This window comes from Megascapheus bottae, chromosome 16 (assembly GCF_031878675.1).
Source record: "Megascapheus bottae isolate mThoBot1 chromosome 16, mThoBot2.hap1, whole genome shotgun sequence".
Taxonomy (NCBI): domain Eukaryota; kingdom Metazoa; phylum Chordata; class Mammalia; order Rodentia; family Geomyidae; genus Megascapheus; species Megascapheus bottae.
Genome location: NC_143524.1, coordinates 11,063,085 through 11,076,602, shown reverse-complemented (window position 1 = coordinate 11,076,602; position 13,518 = coordinate 11,063,085). Strand labels below are relative to the sequence as shown.

Sequence of the window (13,518 nt, the reverse complement as noted above, 5' to 3'; positions counted from 1 at the left end):
AATTGTAATTCTCAGACTCAGCCTCCTGTATAACTAGCATTATGAGAGTGAGCCAGTGGCATCCAGCTGTCTAGTTTTTTATTTTCATTTTTTGTGCAATTGCACATTGTATGTGATATATTTTGCATATTCATGACCTTACTTTTGCCTTGTGTGCCAATGTAGCTTTGTGTCGATCAGATATTTCTTTGACTATTTTATCAATATAATGTTAGGTACATTTCATACTCAAGAAACAGTGTAATCATATCCACTATATATTTTTTTCTGTTTCCTCAATGACAGTGAAATAGAGCAGTTCAACCTGGGAATTCTGTGTGTGTGTGTGTGTGTGTGTGTGTGTGTGTGTGTGTGTGCGTGTGTGTGTGTGTGCGTGTGTGTGTGTGTGCGTGTGTGTGTGTGTGTGTATCTTTCCTCAGAGGGCCTTCAAAAACTTCAATATATGGGCTGGAAGTTTGGCCTGGGGTAGAGTGCCTTCCTAGCATGCTTGAAGACCCAGGTTCGATTCCTCAGCACCACATACATAGAAAAGGCTGGAATGGTGCTGTGGTTCAAGTGGTAGAGTGGTAACCTTGAGAAAAGTCCAAGGACAGTGCTCAGGCCCTGAGTTCAAGCTCCAGGACTGGCAAAAATTTCAAGCTACTTACTGATGAGTTCCCTATACCAATGTCAATAGTGAATATTTTAGTAGTAAATGTCAGCCCAGTGACTATCCTCAATCTGCCTCACACAGGTGCAAAAGACTGGATGACAAACAGACATTGAAAGAGAGAAGTATTACTGAACTCTCCCATAAACATGGCTGGAAAGCCATACTCAATTGGGCTTAACTAGAGATTGGTCTAATGTTGAGTTAGATGAAAACAAAAATGTTGGTTGTTCTCCTAAATGTAAAAAACACAGTGAAAATGTTTTAAAATATATTTACACAATGTATGTGAGGTAATGCATCTTCTATCTGGTGAATATAATGTAACCCTTCTATTAATAAAATATATAAAAATGTATTTACAAATATAATGTGTATATTGAAATAAATCTAATAAAGTTTCTTGTAAATTACCAGCAACCAATTATAATAAACTAGGGAAAACAGGCTCAATATGAATACAATTAATAGTAATATCTCTCAGTGGATTCTGTCAAATCTGCAGGCTAGTTTTAATAGGTTACTTTCCTTTATTGGGCAGCTAAATCTCCCTGTAAAGAAAATAGGTATTCATTCATCATTTCGATAAATGAGTGAAGTTGGTTATCCAAATGCTCCAGGGCTTTGGAGTATGTTCTGCAAAACTCAGCTATCTCATGGGACTGTGGCACATTTAATTGCTCAAAGCCTTTGACAATTTTCAGTGATATTCCCTGGTTTTCTGAGTCCCCAAGGTCATGATGATATATATTTTTGGCAAGGTTTACTCACAGTATTTCCTCCTACTGTGTGTAATCCTTTGACAAGCTCCTCTGAATTGACTTTCTAGGCTGGAAACATATATAATATGGAATAGACATTCAGTTCTACTGTGCACCCCACTTGTTCTCAGATATTCCTTTTAATAAATAAGAAGGCATAGTTTTGGCGTTTACAAATCTTCATAAAGACTTCTTTAATCAATGCCTCCTTCAGCTGCCACTGTATTTTGGTGAGTTGACTCTGTTTTCCTGTTGTTTTTATTTGAATTGAAAAAGTATTATGATTGAGTAATCCTTCCCAGAATCAAGATGTGTATATCCCAACAGTCTCCAAATACAGTTAGATTTATCAAGGAACATGAGGTTGATAAGTCCTGATTACATTTTCTCACGTTATATTCAACATCTATCACCAGCAAAGTGCCAAATTACAACACATCAGGAATTAAAAATTCCCTATAATCTGAGTAGATGAGAAGAACAAATATGTTTAGTAATTAAAGGAAAGAAGTATTGAAATGTGATTAAAAACTTTGTTTCCCTCTACATAGAGAAGCAATGGGAAGGTTTACCATGGAGGTTGGAAGAATAAATTATGATAATTGTGAGGTCAGTATACGAGTGTAAATTTGTGTGTATGAATATGGAATCTTGCTTGGTCATGGAGCTTAAACTCTGGGGCTGGGCACTGCCCCTAAGCTCTTCAGCTCAAGGCTTAAACCTTGAGCCAAGTGCCACTTCCAGTTTTTCTTGTGGTTAATTGTTAGAGTTAGGCCATCAGGAAAGATTCTAAAGCCTTTAAATAGGAAATTAAATCATGTCCTGAAAAACACGCCTAACTAACAAGAAAAACAGTAAGAGGTTTTTATCATTACAAAAAAACACAGTTAATATCAACAGTGAACTTAATATCCAACATGTCCGAAATAATTTATTCTTCTCAGTTTACTTCTATCCCAGGGAGAGAGGTAGCTTTATTATTGTTGTGGTGGTTATTATTCAGATAAAATACAGTATATTTTCTTCAGTATGGTGTTATATATTCTGTTCTTATGTTTTGCAAGTTTTAGTTCTGCTTCCAGTAATGAAAAGAAAGCTTGCCATTCATTTTGGAAAAGCTATCAAAGCCATTCTCAAGTCCTGATTAATGTAGCAACAAGGAGCTGGTCTGTTCACCAGGATTCTGTCCAAGATTCGCATAGCCTTTGCTTTCTTCCTTTCCTTTCTCTATGACTAAGAGTGGTTCTGATCTCACTATATCAACTGCTCTCTTTTGTCCATAGGATCAAAAATAACCAGACTGCTGGGGTGACCTTCATCCTCCTGGGCTTCTCTGAATATCCAGACCTCCAGTTACCACTCTTCCTGGTTTTCCTCACCATCTACACCATCAGTGTGCTGGGAAATCTGGGCATGATCGCCCTCATCAGGCTCAACCCCAGGCTCCACACGCCCATGTACTTCTTCCTCAGTCACTTGTCCTTCGTGGATTTCTGCTACTCTTCTGTAGTCACTCCCAAGCTCCTGGAGAACCTGCTGGAGGAGGACAGACGCATCTCCTTTGCAGGCTGCATCATCCAGTTCTTCTTTCTATGTACCCGTGCGGTAACAGAAACCTTCATGTTGGCAGCCATGGCCTATGACCGATTTGTGGCTGTGTGCAACCCCCTGCTCTATACAGTGGCCATGTCCCCGAAGCTCTGTGCTTTGTTGGTGGCTGCATCCTATTCCTGGGGTTTGGTGTGCTCTTTCATATTTATATATTTTGTGTTGACCTTGTACTTCTGTGGGACAAAGTTCATAAGTAACTTCGTGTGCGAGCATTCTGCTATTGCTTCTGTGTCCTGCTCAGACCCATCCATTAGTCACATGATCCTTGAGTCTTTTGCCACATTCAACGAAATAAGCAGTCTGCTGATCATTTTTATGTCCTATGTGTTCATTTTTGTCACTGTCATGAGAATGCCCTCCACGCGGGGTCGCTACAAAGCCTTCTCAACCTGTGCTTCCCACCTCACCTCTATTGTATTCCTACCAGCAAGAGTTCGTGGCTGTTGGTGAAGATAGCCTCTGTGTTTTACACCGTGGTCATCCCTATGCTTAATCCACTGATTTACAGTCTCAGGAACAAAGACGTGAAGCAGGCAGCCAGGAGGCTCATCAGTTCCCAATTATTTCAGAGAAGTCGTCTCTGATGCTGTGAGTTAATTTGAAGCCAATAGAAAATTGTTTTCTGTACTTTGACTTGACATACTCATGCATCTTCCTTCTATTATTACTAAAACCCAGTTAACAATTTATGGATATTATTATAAATGATAGGTCATCTACGGAAACTCAGTTTTCAGCCAGTTATTTTTATGTAAAAATTAATTCCGTCTTTATAAGTGTTGGGTTTTAAACAGTCACTGAAGATTTTTACTGTGGAATTTGAACTCATCAATTGTAGATAAGATCTACTCAAAAATGTCTCCATGTCAGGAATATTGATCATTCATTCCTCATTGTAAATTGGGTACCTATGCCAATATAAAGATGATGAAAATCATATAACTTCTGCAAAGTGACTGCATTCCAGCCTTTTAAAATTATTTTTGGGAAAAATGTTTGTGAAAAATATATGGAAATATTTATATATATATTCATATGCGTAAACATGTTGTTGTTTGTATAAATTTTATGCAAACTTCAGGATGAAAAAAATACCATTTGCAAACACTTTGATAGATCTCAACCAAAAATTTTGTCAACTGATATAACCCAGGTTCAAAGAGACAAAGGAAAATATTTACTCTCATATATTCCATTTCAGCTACAATGTAAATATCCATGCTTATAGGTAAGGTGTCATATTTGTATAGAAACAATAAAAAGAGTAAACTATGGTATCATCAGGGATACATTCCCAAGGTGTAACTACATTGAAAAAGGAACCTACAGTTCAATAATGACTAGGAGGAAATTGACATATGGTTGTTGGAGGGAACAGGTTTCTTTTTTTGCTTTTATAAACACCAATCTGTTTGTTGAATTTAAGCTTTTTACTGAAAGTTAGTGCTCTATCTCTTTAGCCCCAGTTCTAGTTCCAGATTTTTGGTGTTTTTAACAGGAGATAAAAGTCTCACTGATTTTTCTCCCTGGTCTGACTTTCAAGCAATATTCTTAGATCTCAGCCTCCTGATTAGCTTGGATTTTAGGACTGAGACCTAAGCACCTAGCAAGTGCATCATTCTTTGGACAGAGAGACAAAGAGAGAGAGAAATAGTTGGCAAATATATTCATTGTACTCAATATAAACATGTGATCATGAAACCAGCTATCCTGAGGGTCTGAGTGGTTTGGGAGAGAGGGCTGGCTAAGAAAACGTTGGAAGGAACAGGGTATGGTGGCTCACACCTGTAATCCTAGCTACTAGAGGCTGAGTTCTGAGGATCATGGTTCAAAGCCAGCCAGGGCATTAATGCCTGTGGGACTCTTACCTCCAATTAACCAGTAGAAAACTGGAAGTGGCCCTGGGGCTCAATATGTAGGGCGGTAGCTTTGAACTGAAGAGCTCTGGAATAATGGAAAATAAAATGTTGGAAGGGATGAGTCACTGATCGAGTTTCTTTGTACTAATTGAATTGTGATCAGGGTGCATTGAACCTGTCTAATTAGAATCCCTTTGTACTATTCTTTAAAGTTAATAAAATTACTTTGTATTACCAGTCCCATTTTAATTTATGCACCTGTAAAAGGAATCAATGTGTTTAATTAGTTTATGCCTCTAACTTATTGTTGTCTCAGGTGATGTGTTTGTCTGTCTCTAATTTATTCCTGAAAATGTTATTTTTGTTTGTAAGAAATAATGTGGAATGTGATCCATTATTTTCACTTTGTTTTTGCATGACAATACAGTATAATAAACACTACACACATATTGCTGCCACACACAGGTAAGAAATGTAAGGTAAATATGTAAGCAAACTGGATCATTAGCAATATATTGTACAATGTGAATGTATGTATCAATGAGCTTGAAGTTTCTATGCTGAGACTCATAGAACTGCCTGGGCCCATTGGGTAGAAGAACCTTCATTTTCTAGATATGTTTGTTTTCTTTCCTGGAATATTTGGCCACCAGTCTTCCCTTGGGGCAAAGTCACAATTCAGTATACTAATTGTAAAATCGTATCACAAGATTCTGTTTGTTTAGTGATGTGATACGATTTAGAATAAGTTGTAGTAATGAGGACAAATGGATGAGAACATTTCCTTCTTTGAACACATTACTTCTTCATCAGAGACAACTTTAATGTGTAAACCAAGCACTTTGTAATTATTTCTGAGTTAGAGCTTTTTTCCATCATGCGTGCTCATTTGACTCTTTTAGCCAGAGTTTACCAAGAGTTAGTTAAATAACATAGGTTTGAAATGTAATTCAATCTATTGACTTGAACTCATTTTTACCCAAGTTAAAATTTTAATTCTAAAAACGTTTTAAATGAAATTACATGTACTTTACAACTTACACTTTTAGAGACAATTACTAAGCTTACCATTTGTGATAAATAGCAAGAGTAATCAAAGGATTTCCTAGAATTTTTTTACAATATAAAACAGCTTATTTTAAGATGCTACATTAAAGCTCAAAACACAGTACATATTCATGATTCCAGATGAGTATTGCTTTATTCTGGTTAAGTATATTCATCTTCTCAAACATTTCTCACATTGTGTGTGGTTTTGCCAGCAGTACAGAGTGGTACTTTAGGGTCTTGAACTCTCTAGGAAGGGATTTACAATGCTAGGCACACATACAGGCCTTTTTTGTTCTAGTAATTTTATTCAGCTAGGCTTTACACATTTTTCCTGGGCTTTGTCTCCTACTGCCATTCCCCTACCCTTTTCCTTAAATGAGATCTTCTACCTTTTTTGTCTGGGCAGATTTCAAAATGTGATACTTTCAACCTCTGCCTCTTGAGTAGCTGGGATGAAGTCATCTGAGCCATTATTCTAGTCGGGTATTACTTTATAAACATGAAAAAAACCTATAATTCTCTATAGATGTTTCAATATATATTTCAAATGACTGTCACTCTAGACTTGGCTTTGTTGATTTTGCATGTCCCTGACCAAAAGATTGCTTTATGCCTCCACCTCTGTCTACCATTTTATTGGATGAAAGAAATTAGTATGTTGAGATTTTTGCCTGTCCAGCCTTGCTCCAAATTGCAATTCTCAGATCTCGACTTTCTGAATTGCTACTGTTATAAGGTTAAACCATGGCATCTACCTGTGTATATTTTTTGAAGTTTTGATGGAAATTTTTTCTATGTAATTGCCATGTGTATGTGACAGGACCTTACTTTTGCCATTTGTGCAATCTTTGTGTTAATCATTTATATTTTCTTTGGATATTTATTTATTTACTTGATTTTGTTTGACAGCCTTCTGGGTCTTGAACTCAGGGCCTCTCAGGGCTTTCTCAAGCCTCTTAGAGCTCAACCACTTGAGCTTTTTCTAAGTAAGTGGTAACAAGGAATTGAAACACTCTATCACTACACCAGTCTCCCATCCTGGACATTTCATCTGCACAATTTTGGAGTATGTTTTCATTCTCAAGAAAATAGTGCAATCATATCTACTATATTTTCTTCTGTTTCCTCAATGACAGTACAGAATAGTAATTCAGAGAGGAAAGTCTGTTGTTTTGTTCATTCTATCTTTGCTTGGAAGGCCTTCAAAAAATTCAAAAGTGCATCTGGGAGCATAGCCTAGGTGTAAGACTCCTTGCCTTCCATGCACAAAGCCCCTAGGTTTGATTCCTTGGTACCAGATACACAGAAAAAGCCAAAAGTGGTGCTGTTGCTCAAGGGCAGAGCACTGACCTTGAGAAAACTCAAGGACAGTGCCCAGGTCCTGAGTTCAAGCTCCAGGACTGGCAAAAAATGTTACTCACTGTTGAGTTCTCTAAACCTATTTTGGCACCAAATGTCAATCTAGTGCCCCATCCTCAATCTGTCTCACACAGGTGCTAAGCCTGTGTGACAGATGCACATGGAAAGACAGAAGTATCCTTGAAATCTGTAAAAATCTGAAATCTATTTCTGTTAGAAACTCATACTCAACCGGGGTTTGCTGGAGATTTGTCTAATGTTTAGCTGGAACATAACAAAAATATTGGTTACTCTCATAAACAAAGAAATACAATAGTTTTTAAATATATTTTACATATATAATTTATATATTGTGATTAGTAATGTTTGTTGTAAATTATAGTAATCTATTATAGTAAAATAAGGAAAATAGGCTCAATTTGAATACAATTAATAATGATATCTCTCCGTGGACTCTATCAAATCTGCAGGATAGTTTTAAAAGCTTATTTTCCCATTTTGGACAGCTAAATTTCCTTGTAAAGAAAAGGGCATTCATTCATCATTTCAATAAATGAGTGAAGTTGGTTACCCAAATGCTCCAGAGCTTTGGAGTATGTTCTGCAAAACTCAGCTATCTCATGGGACTGTGGCACATTTAATTGCTCAAAGCCTTTGACAATTTTCAGTGATATTCCCTGGTTTTCTGAGTCCCCAAGGTCATGATGATATATGTTTATGGTAAGGTTTACTCACAGTATTTCCTCCTACTGTGTGTAATCCTTTGACAAGCTCCTCTGAATTGACTTTCTAGGCTGGAAACATATATAATATGGAATAGACATTCAGTTCTATTGTGGACTCCACTGGTTCACAGATATTCCTTTTAATTCTCCAATAAGCAGGTATAGTTTTGGAGTTTACAAATCTTCACAAAGACTTCTTTAATCAATGCCTCCTTCAGCTGCCACTGTATTTTGGTAAGTTGACTCCGTTTTCCTGTTGTTTTTATTTGAATTGAAAAAATATTACAGTTGAGTAATCTTTCCCAGAAACAAGAAGATGTCTTCATCCCAACAGTCTTCGAATACAGTTAGATTCACCAAGGAACTTGGGGTTGTCAGTCCTGAATCCATTGTAGTTTTCTCATTTTACATTCACCATGTTGTATCACCAGAGTGATAATTACAGCCTATCAGGAATTAAATATTATCATTTTTAAATTTCCTATAATCTGAGTAGATGAGAACAATTATGTTGGCCATTGACGGAAAGAAAGTTTTTAATTGGGTTCAAAACTTTAATTTTTGACTCTATACAATGAAGCAATGGAAATGTTCATCATAGAAGTTGGAAAGATAAAGCATTTTAATTGTGAGGTGGATCTATGAGTGTAAATTCATGCGGATGGGTATGGGTTCTATGTAGAGCAATCCATCCTCACTAGAGAAGATTCTGTTACTATAATGATTCTCAAAATCTAGATTTAGAAAGTAGCTCCAAATCAGACAGAAAGCGGATATTTTACATTTCCTTAAATAACATAAAATTGCAAGTTACAACATAAACCAATTGTGGAAAATTATTTTTAGAATGATACCTAGAATGCTAACTTTAATTTTGTGTTTTAAGGTAGTTTTCCTGCCTATCCCAGATAAGTCATGAACCTCCCACCTTTTTAGAACTCTTTCAATGCTCTTATTATAAGCATAGACCAATGAACCTCATCTTAAAATAATTTACATTAGCAGGAATGCAGCAATGAAACTGACATACTGATTTCCCTTGTAATTTCTATGATTTTTGGTTCGCTACCCAACAGTGTATAATTGTTCTATTTTTTCTGCCTTGTCCCGAGCATTTGCTAGGTTGATTTTTGAAGCTTGTTGGGATGGTATTCTACTGAAATTTCCTTTGTGGCTAAGAAGGCTGAGTATATTTTTGCACTTTTTTTCTTTTGCCAGTGCTGGGGCTAGAGCTCAGGGCCTGAGCACTGTCCTAGGGCTTTTTTAAAGGCTAACACTCTACCATTTTAGCCACAACACCACTTCTAATTTTTTTTCTATGTATGTGCTACCAAGGAATGGATCCCAGGGCTTCATGCATGCTATGCAAGCACTCTAAAACGCCACCAAATTCCGGCTCACCTTTTCATACTTTTTAACCACAGAAACAAAGTCTGCTATAATGATGTGCCCATTTATACTGGCCCACCAGGATAATCTGAATATAAGAACTGACTCTGAATAAAAGCAGTTTTAGGGTCATTTAGAGTTTATCAGTGAGGTCAAATTCTACTGCAATGTATTTTAATAGTAATGGCCTGGATAGGCCTGCAGGAACCAGAGCTGCGCTCTAACCTCACACACCTGTGATTATATAAGCTTCCTTACATCGTCCATGGGGCAGCATATGTGGGTAGGCTGGCCTGTGGATAGAGAAGCATCTGTTAAGCTTGATAGTTCTTTGGTTGTTAGAGTGAGGCCATCAGGAAAGATTCTAAAACCTTCAAGTAGGAAATTAAATTATGTTGTCTAAACCACAAGGAAAACAGTAAGAGGTTCTTACCAAAAGCATCACAATTCATATTTTCAGTGACTTAGTAATATTGAACAGTGCCTCCCAATACTTTCATCTCCTAAATTTTCTGCTATTACAAGGAGAGACATTGGTTTATTACTATTAAAATTACTGAGACAGACTATATTATAATTTTGTGCACCATAGTATAGGTTATTCTCTTTGTCTGATTTGCAAGTTTTAGTTTTGATTCCAGTAATGGAAAGAAAACATTGCTATTCATTTTGGAAGAGCTATCAAAGTCAATGTCAACTACTGACTAACATAGACAGATCTGGTCATTTCAGCATCACTCTATCCAAGAGACCCATCCCTGCCATATCTTTCTTTCCCTTCTCAACTAAAAGACTGGTTTTGATCTCACTACACCAAGAATTCTCTTTTGTCCACAGAATGAAAAATAACCAGACTGCTGGGGTGACCTTCATCCTCCTGGGCTTCTCTGAATATCCGGACCTCCAGTTACCACTCTTCCTGGTTTTCCTCACCATCTACACCGTCACTGTGCTGGGCAATCTGGGCATGATTGCCCTCATCAGGCTCAATCCCAGGCTCCACACGCCCATGTACTTCTTCCTCAGTCACTTGTCCTTCGTGGATTTCTGCTACTCTACTGCCATCACGCCCAAGCTCCTGCAGAACCTGCTGGAGGAGGACAGACGCATCTCCTTTGCAGGCTGCATCATCCAGTTCTTCTTTCTATGTACCTGTGCGGTAACAGAAACCTTCATGTTGGCAGCCATGGCCTATGACCGATTTGTGGCTGTGTGCAACCCCCTGCTCTATACAGTGGCCATGTCTCCGAAGCTCTGTGCTTTGTTGGTGGCTGCATCCTATTCCTGGGGCTTGGTGTGTTCCTTCACATTTGTATATTTTGTGTTGACCTTGTACTTCTGTGGGACAAAGTTCATAAATAACTTCGTGTGCGAGCATTCTGCTATTGCTGCTGTGTCCTGCTCAGACCCATCCATTAGTCACATGATCCTTGAGTCTTTTGCCACATTCAATGAAATAAGCAGTCTGCTGATCATTTTTATGTCCTATATGTTCATTTTTGTCACTGTCATGAGAATGCCCTCCACGCGGGGTCGCTACAAAGCCTTCTCAACCTGTGCTTCCCACCTCACCGCCATTACTATCTTCCATGGCACGATTCTTTTTCTCTATTGTGTGCCTACCACCACAAGTTCATGGTTGATGGTCAAAATAGCCTCTGTGTTTTACACCGTGGTCATCCCTATGCTTAATCCACTGATTTACAGTCTCAGGAATAAAGACGTGAAGGAGAGTATGAGGAAGGTCATCCAAACTCAGTTAAGAGGTCCTAATAACTGATTCTGAAAATCTTCTCCCTTTTAGATTTTAGGTACTCTGGTTGCATAGTGGATCAGTCTAAGCCTGTTGAACATCGTTCTACTTATCCCTCTATTGTAGAGGCATATGCCCCCATCGTACTGTCTGAGGATAATGAGGCGTGTCACTAATGAGGTGTGTCACCAATGTAATATTAAAACGTTTATTTGCAATTTGAAGCAATAATTTGGAAGGGTCTCCAGTATTTTTTCTCGCTTTCCCTCATGACTGAATAATACAACATCTGGGATATTGTTATTGATATAATATACTGAGTTGTATGTGACTTATTGATAATATTAAAGAACCATAACATCCAGTGAAACACAACCCTTATATCAATGAATTCATTGAAGTTTCTGAAAGCCATGGAGCGACTGCTTCATTACATTATGGAGTCAGCTTGTTCACTAAATCCTCAATTTATGGACCTCATGTTTTCCATTTGTCCAAGAGCATTAACTTCTGCAGTTGTTTCATTGAGAGCAATGGTAATTGCACAGTTAGTGTATTACCTGTGATATCATGCCTCATGTTTCTTTTTGGTTATGCTGTGTTACTATTACATCATTCAGAGCAAGTCACATAATTGTTCAAAGCAACAGGGTAAGAACATTGCCAATGTCTAGACAAAGTACAATTCTACAAGCCAAGAGAAATGAGAGTCAGAAAAGAACCTGCAACAAATTTGTAAACACATTTACCTTTCTGAACAGATTCATTTCTGGCAATTCTAAATAATATTATGGCACATATCACACAGTTGGTGATTGTTTCTGATTTGGCTTTAGTTTTCTCTTATGACAGGTCATTTGAGTGCGTTTTGGCTGAGATTAAAGATAATAACTTGAATTCTCTTTGTGTTTTTCTAATCTGGATTAAAGCTTATCCAACAATTGTGAAGGCAATCTCATGTTTGAGATTTACTCACATTTTTTAAATGGCAATTCTTTCCCTGAACATTTTCAAACAATATTGACTCAGTTTTAAAATAGTACTTTTCAATATTACAAGTCATTGATTAGGAATATATATATATACATATATACTTATAAACATTCTTAATCTTTGTAGTATATAGTAATAATTGTTTAAATGGAAGACATTTTTTCTTTCTTTGAACTAAATTAACTTTATTATGACATATTGAAAATTCAAAAGTGATGTCTTTATGGGCTCCCAGATGATATTTGATACATGTATTAATTGCACTTATCTGATTGAACATACTTATGTTCCCAAACATTTTTTAATTGGCTTGTATCCTCCCCCCACCCCCACTTTGGTGATAGTAGTATCTGAATTAAGGTTTTTTTAATCTGCCAGGCAAGCACTCTATTAATGGAAATGTACATCCAGGTGTGTGTGGGGAGGGGGGCTTTAGATATTCCTTCACATTTTATCTTCTGTTTTTCTTGAGGTTGGACTCTTGATTTGTAAACCTTAGTGCACTTTTGGCTGATGCATCTCCCATAGATTTTTCTCTGGAGCTTTCTTTGGTTTATTTTCATCATCATCATCATCATCATCATCATCATCATCATAATCACCATCAGGCTTTACTGTTTTCTCAGTTGATGCTTAATACTGTTTACAGTGCCGCTGATTACACTTAAAATTTTTACACCCTTAGGGAATACTGTAGCTTAGTAATAGAGTGCTTGCCTAGCCTGTAGGAATTCCTGAGTTTGATTCCTCAATACCACACACTCAGAAAAAGCTTGAAGTGGCGCTATAGCTTAAGTGGCAGGGCACTACCCTTGAACAAGGGTAGAGTCCAAGGACAGTGCCAAGGCTCTTCTTCTTGTTGTTGTTGTTGTTGTTGTTGTTGTTGTTGTTGTTGTTGTTCTTCTTCTTCTTCTTCTTCTTCTTCTTCTTCTTCTTCTTCTTCTTCTTCTTCTTCTTCTTCTTCTTCCTCACCACCACCTCCTCCTCCTCCTCCTCCTCCTCCTCCTCCTCCTCCTCCTCCTCCTCCTCTTCCTCTTCCTTACTTTTCATTGTTCCTACAGGAGATGAATGGCACTTCCTTCCAGGCCCAAAACACTGTTTTTCTGTTTTTAGACTTTCACTCTTGTTGGGATCATGAGCTTCTTCAGTGAGGCCAGGTTCTCTTCCACCGAGACCTAGTCTTGTGGACATTTTTTGTCCAGCCTCTCTTAGAACTGCAGTCCTCATTCTCCTACTTAGTTTGGGATAAGAGGCAGCCACATTGTTCCCATCTATCAGATGAGAACAGATTTTATGAATTTTTCTGCAGGAACCTACACCAAATTTAAAGCCTCCATTGTCACACTTTCCAGTAGCTAGAATAATTAAT

General features: G+C 37.5%; 1 protein-coding gene and 1 pseudogene across 2 annotated transcripts; both read left to right on the top strand.

The window, feature by feature from the left end:
- The first annotated feature begins 1,611 nt into the window (after window positions 1-1,611).
- Window positions 1,612-3,605, top strand: LOC150052795 (olfactory receptor 5D3-like; annotated as a pseudogene).
- A 5,816-nt stretch (window positions 3,606-9,421) lies between these two features.
- On the top strand, window positions 9,422-11,183 carry LOC150052794 (olfactory receptor 5D3-like). 2 transcript variants are annotated; one of them, XM_090348858.1, is made up of 2 exons: window positions 9,422-9,445; window positions 10,257-11,183. In XM_090348858.1, the coding sequence occupies exon 2, from the start codon at window positions 10,371-10,373 to the stop codon at window positions 11,181-11,183; it is 813 nt and encodes a 270-aa protein (XP_090204984.1). In that variant the 5' UTR covers window positions 9,422-9,445; window positions 10,257-10,370. The 2 variants fall into 2 exon arrangements, with proteins under 2 accessions (XP_090204984.1, XP_090204985.1); XM_090348859.1 differs by lacking the exon at window positions 9,422-9,445 and having other exon boundaries at window positions 10,239-11,183.
- The last annotated feature ends 2,335 nt before the right edge of the window (window positions 11,184-13,518 follow it).

Bases quoted from the DNA above. Each gene is read 5' to 3' on its own strand.
- LOC150052794 (XM_090348859.1), top strand. From the start codon at position 10,242: ATGAAAAATAACCAGACTGCTGGGGTGACCTTCATCCTCCTGGGCTTC.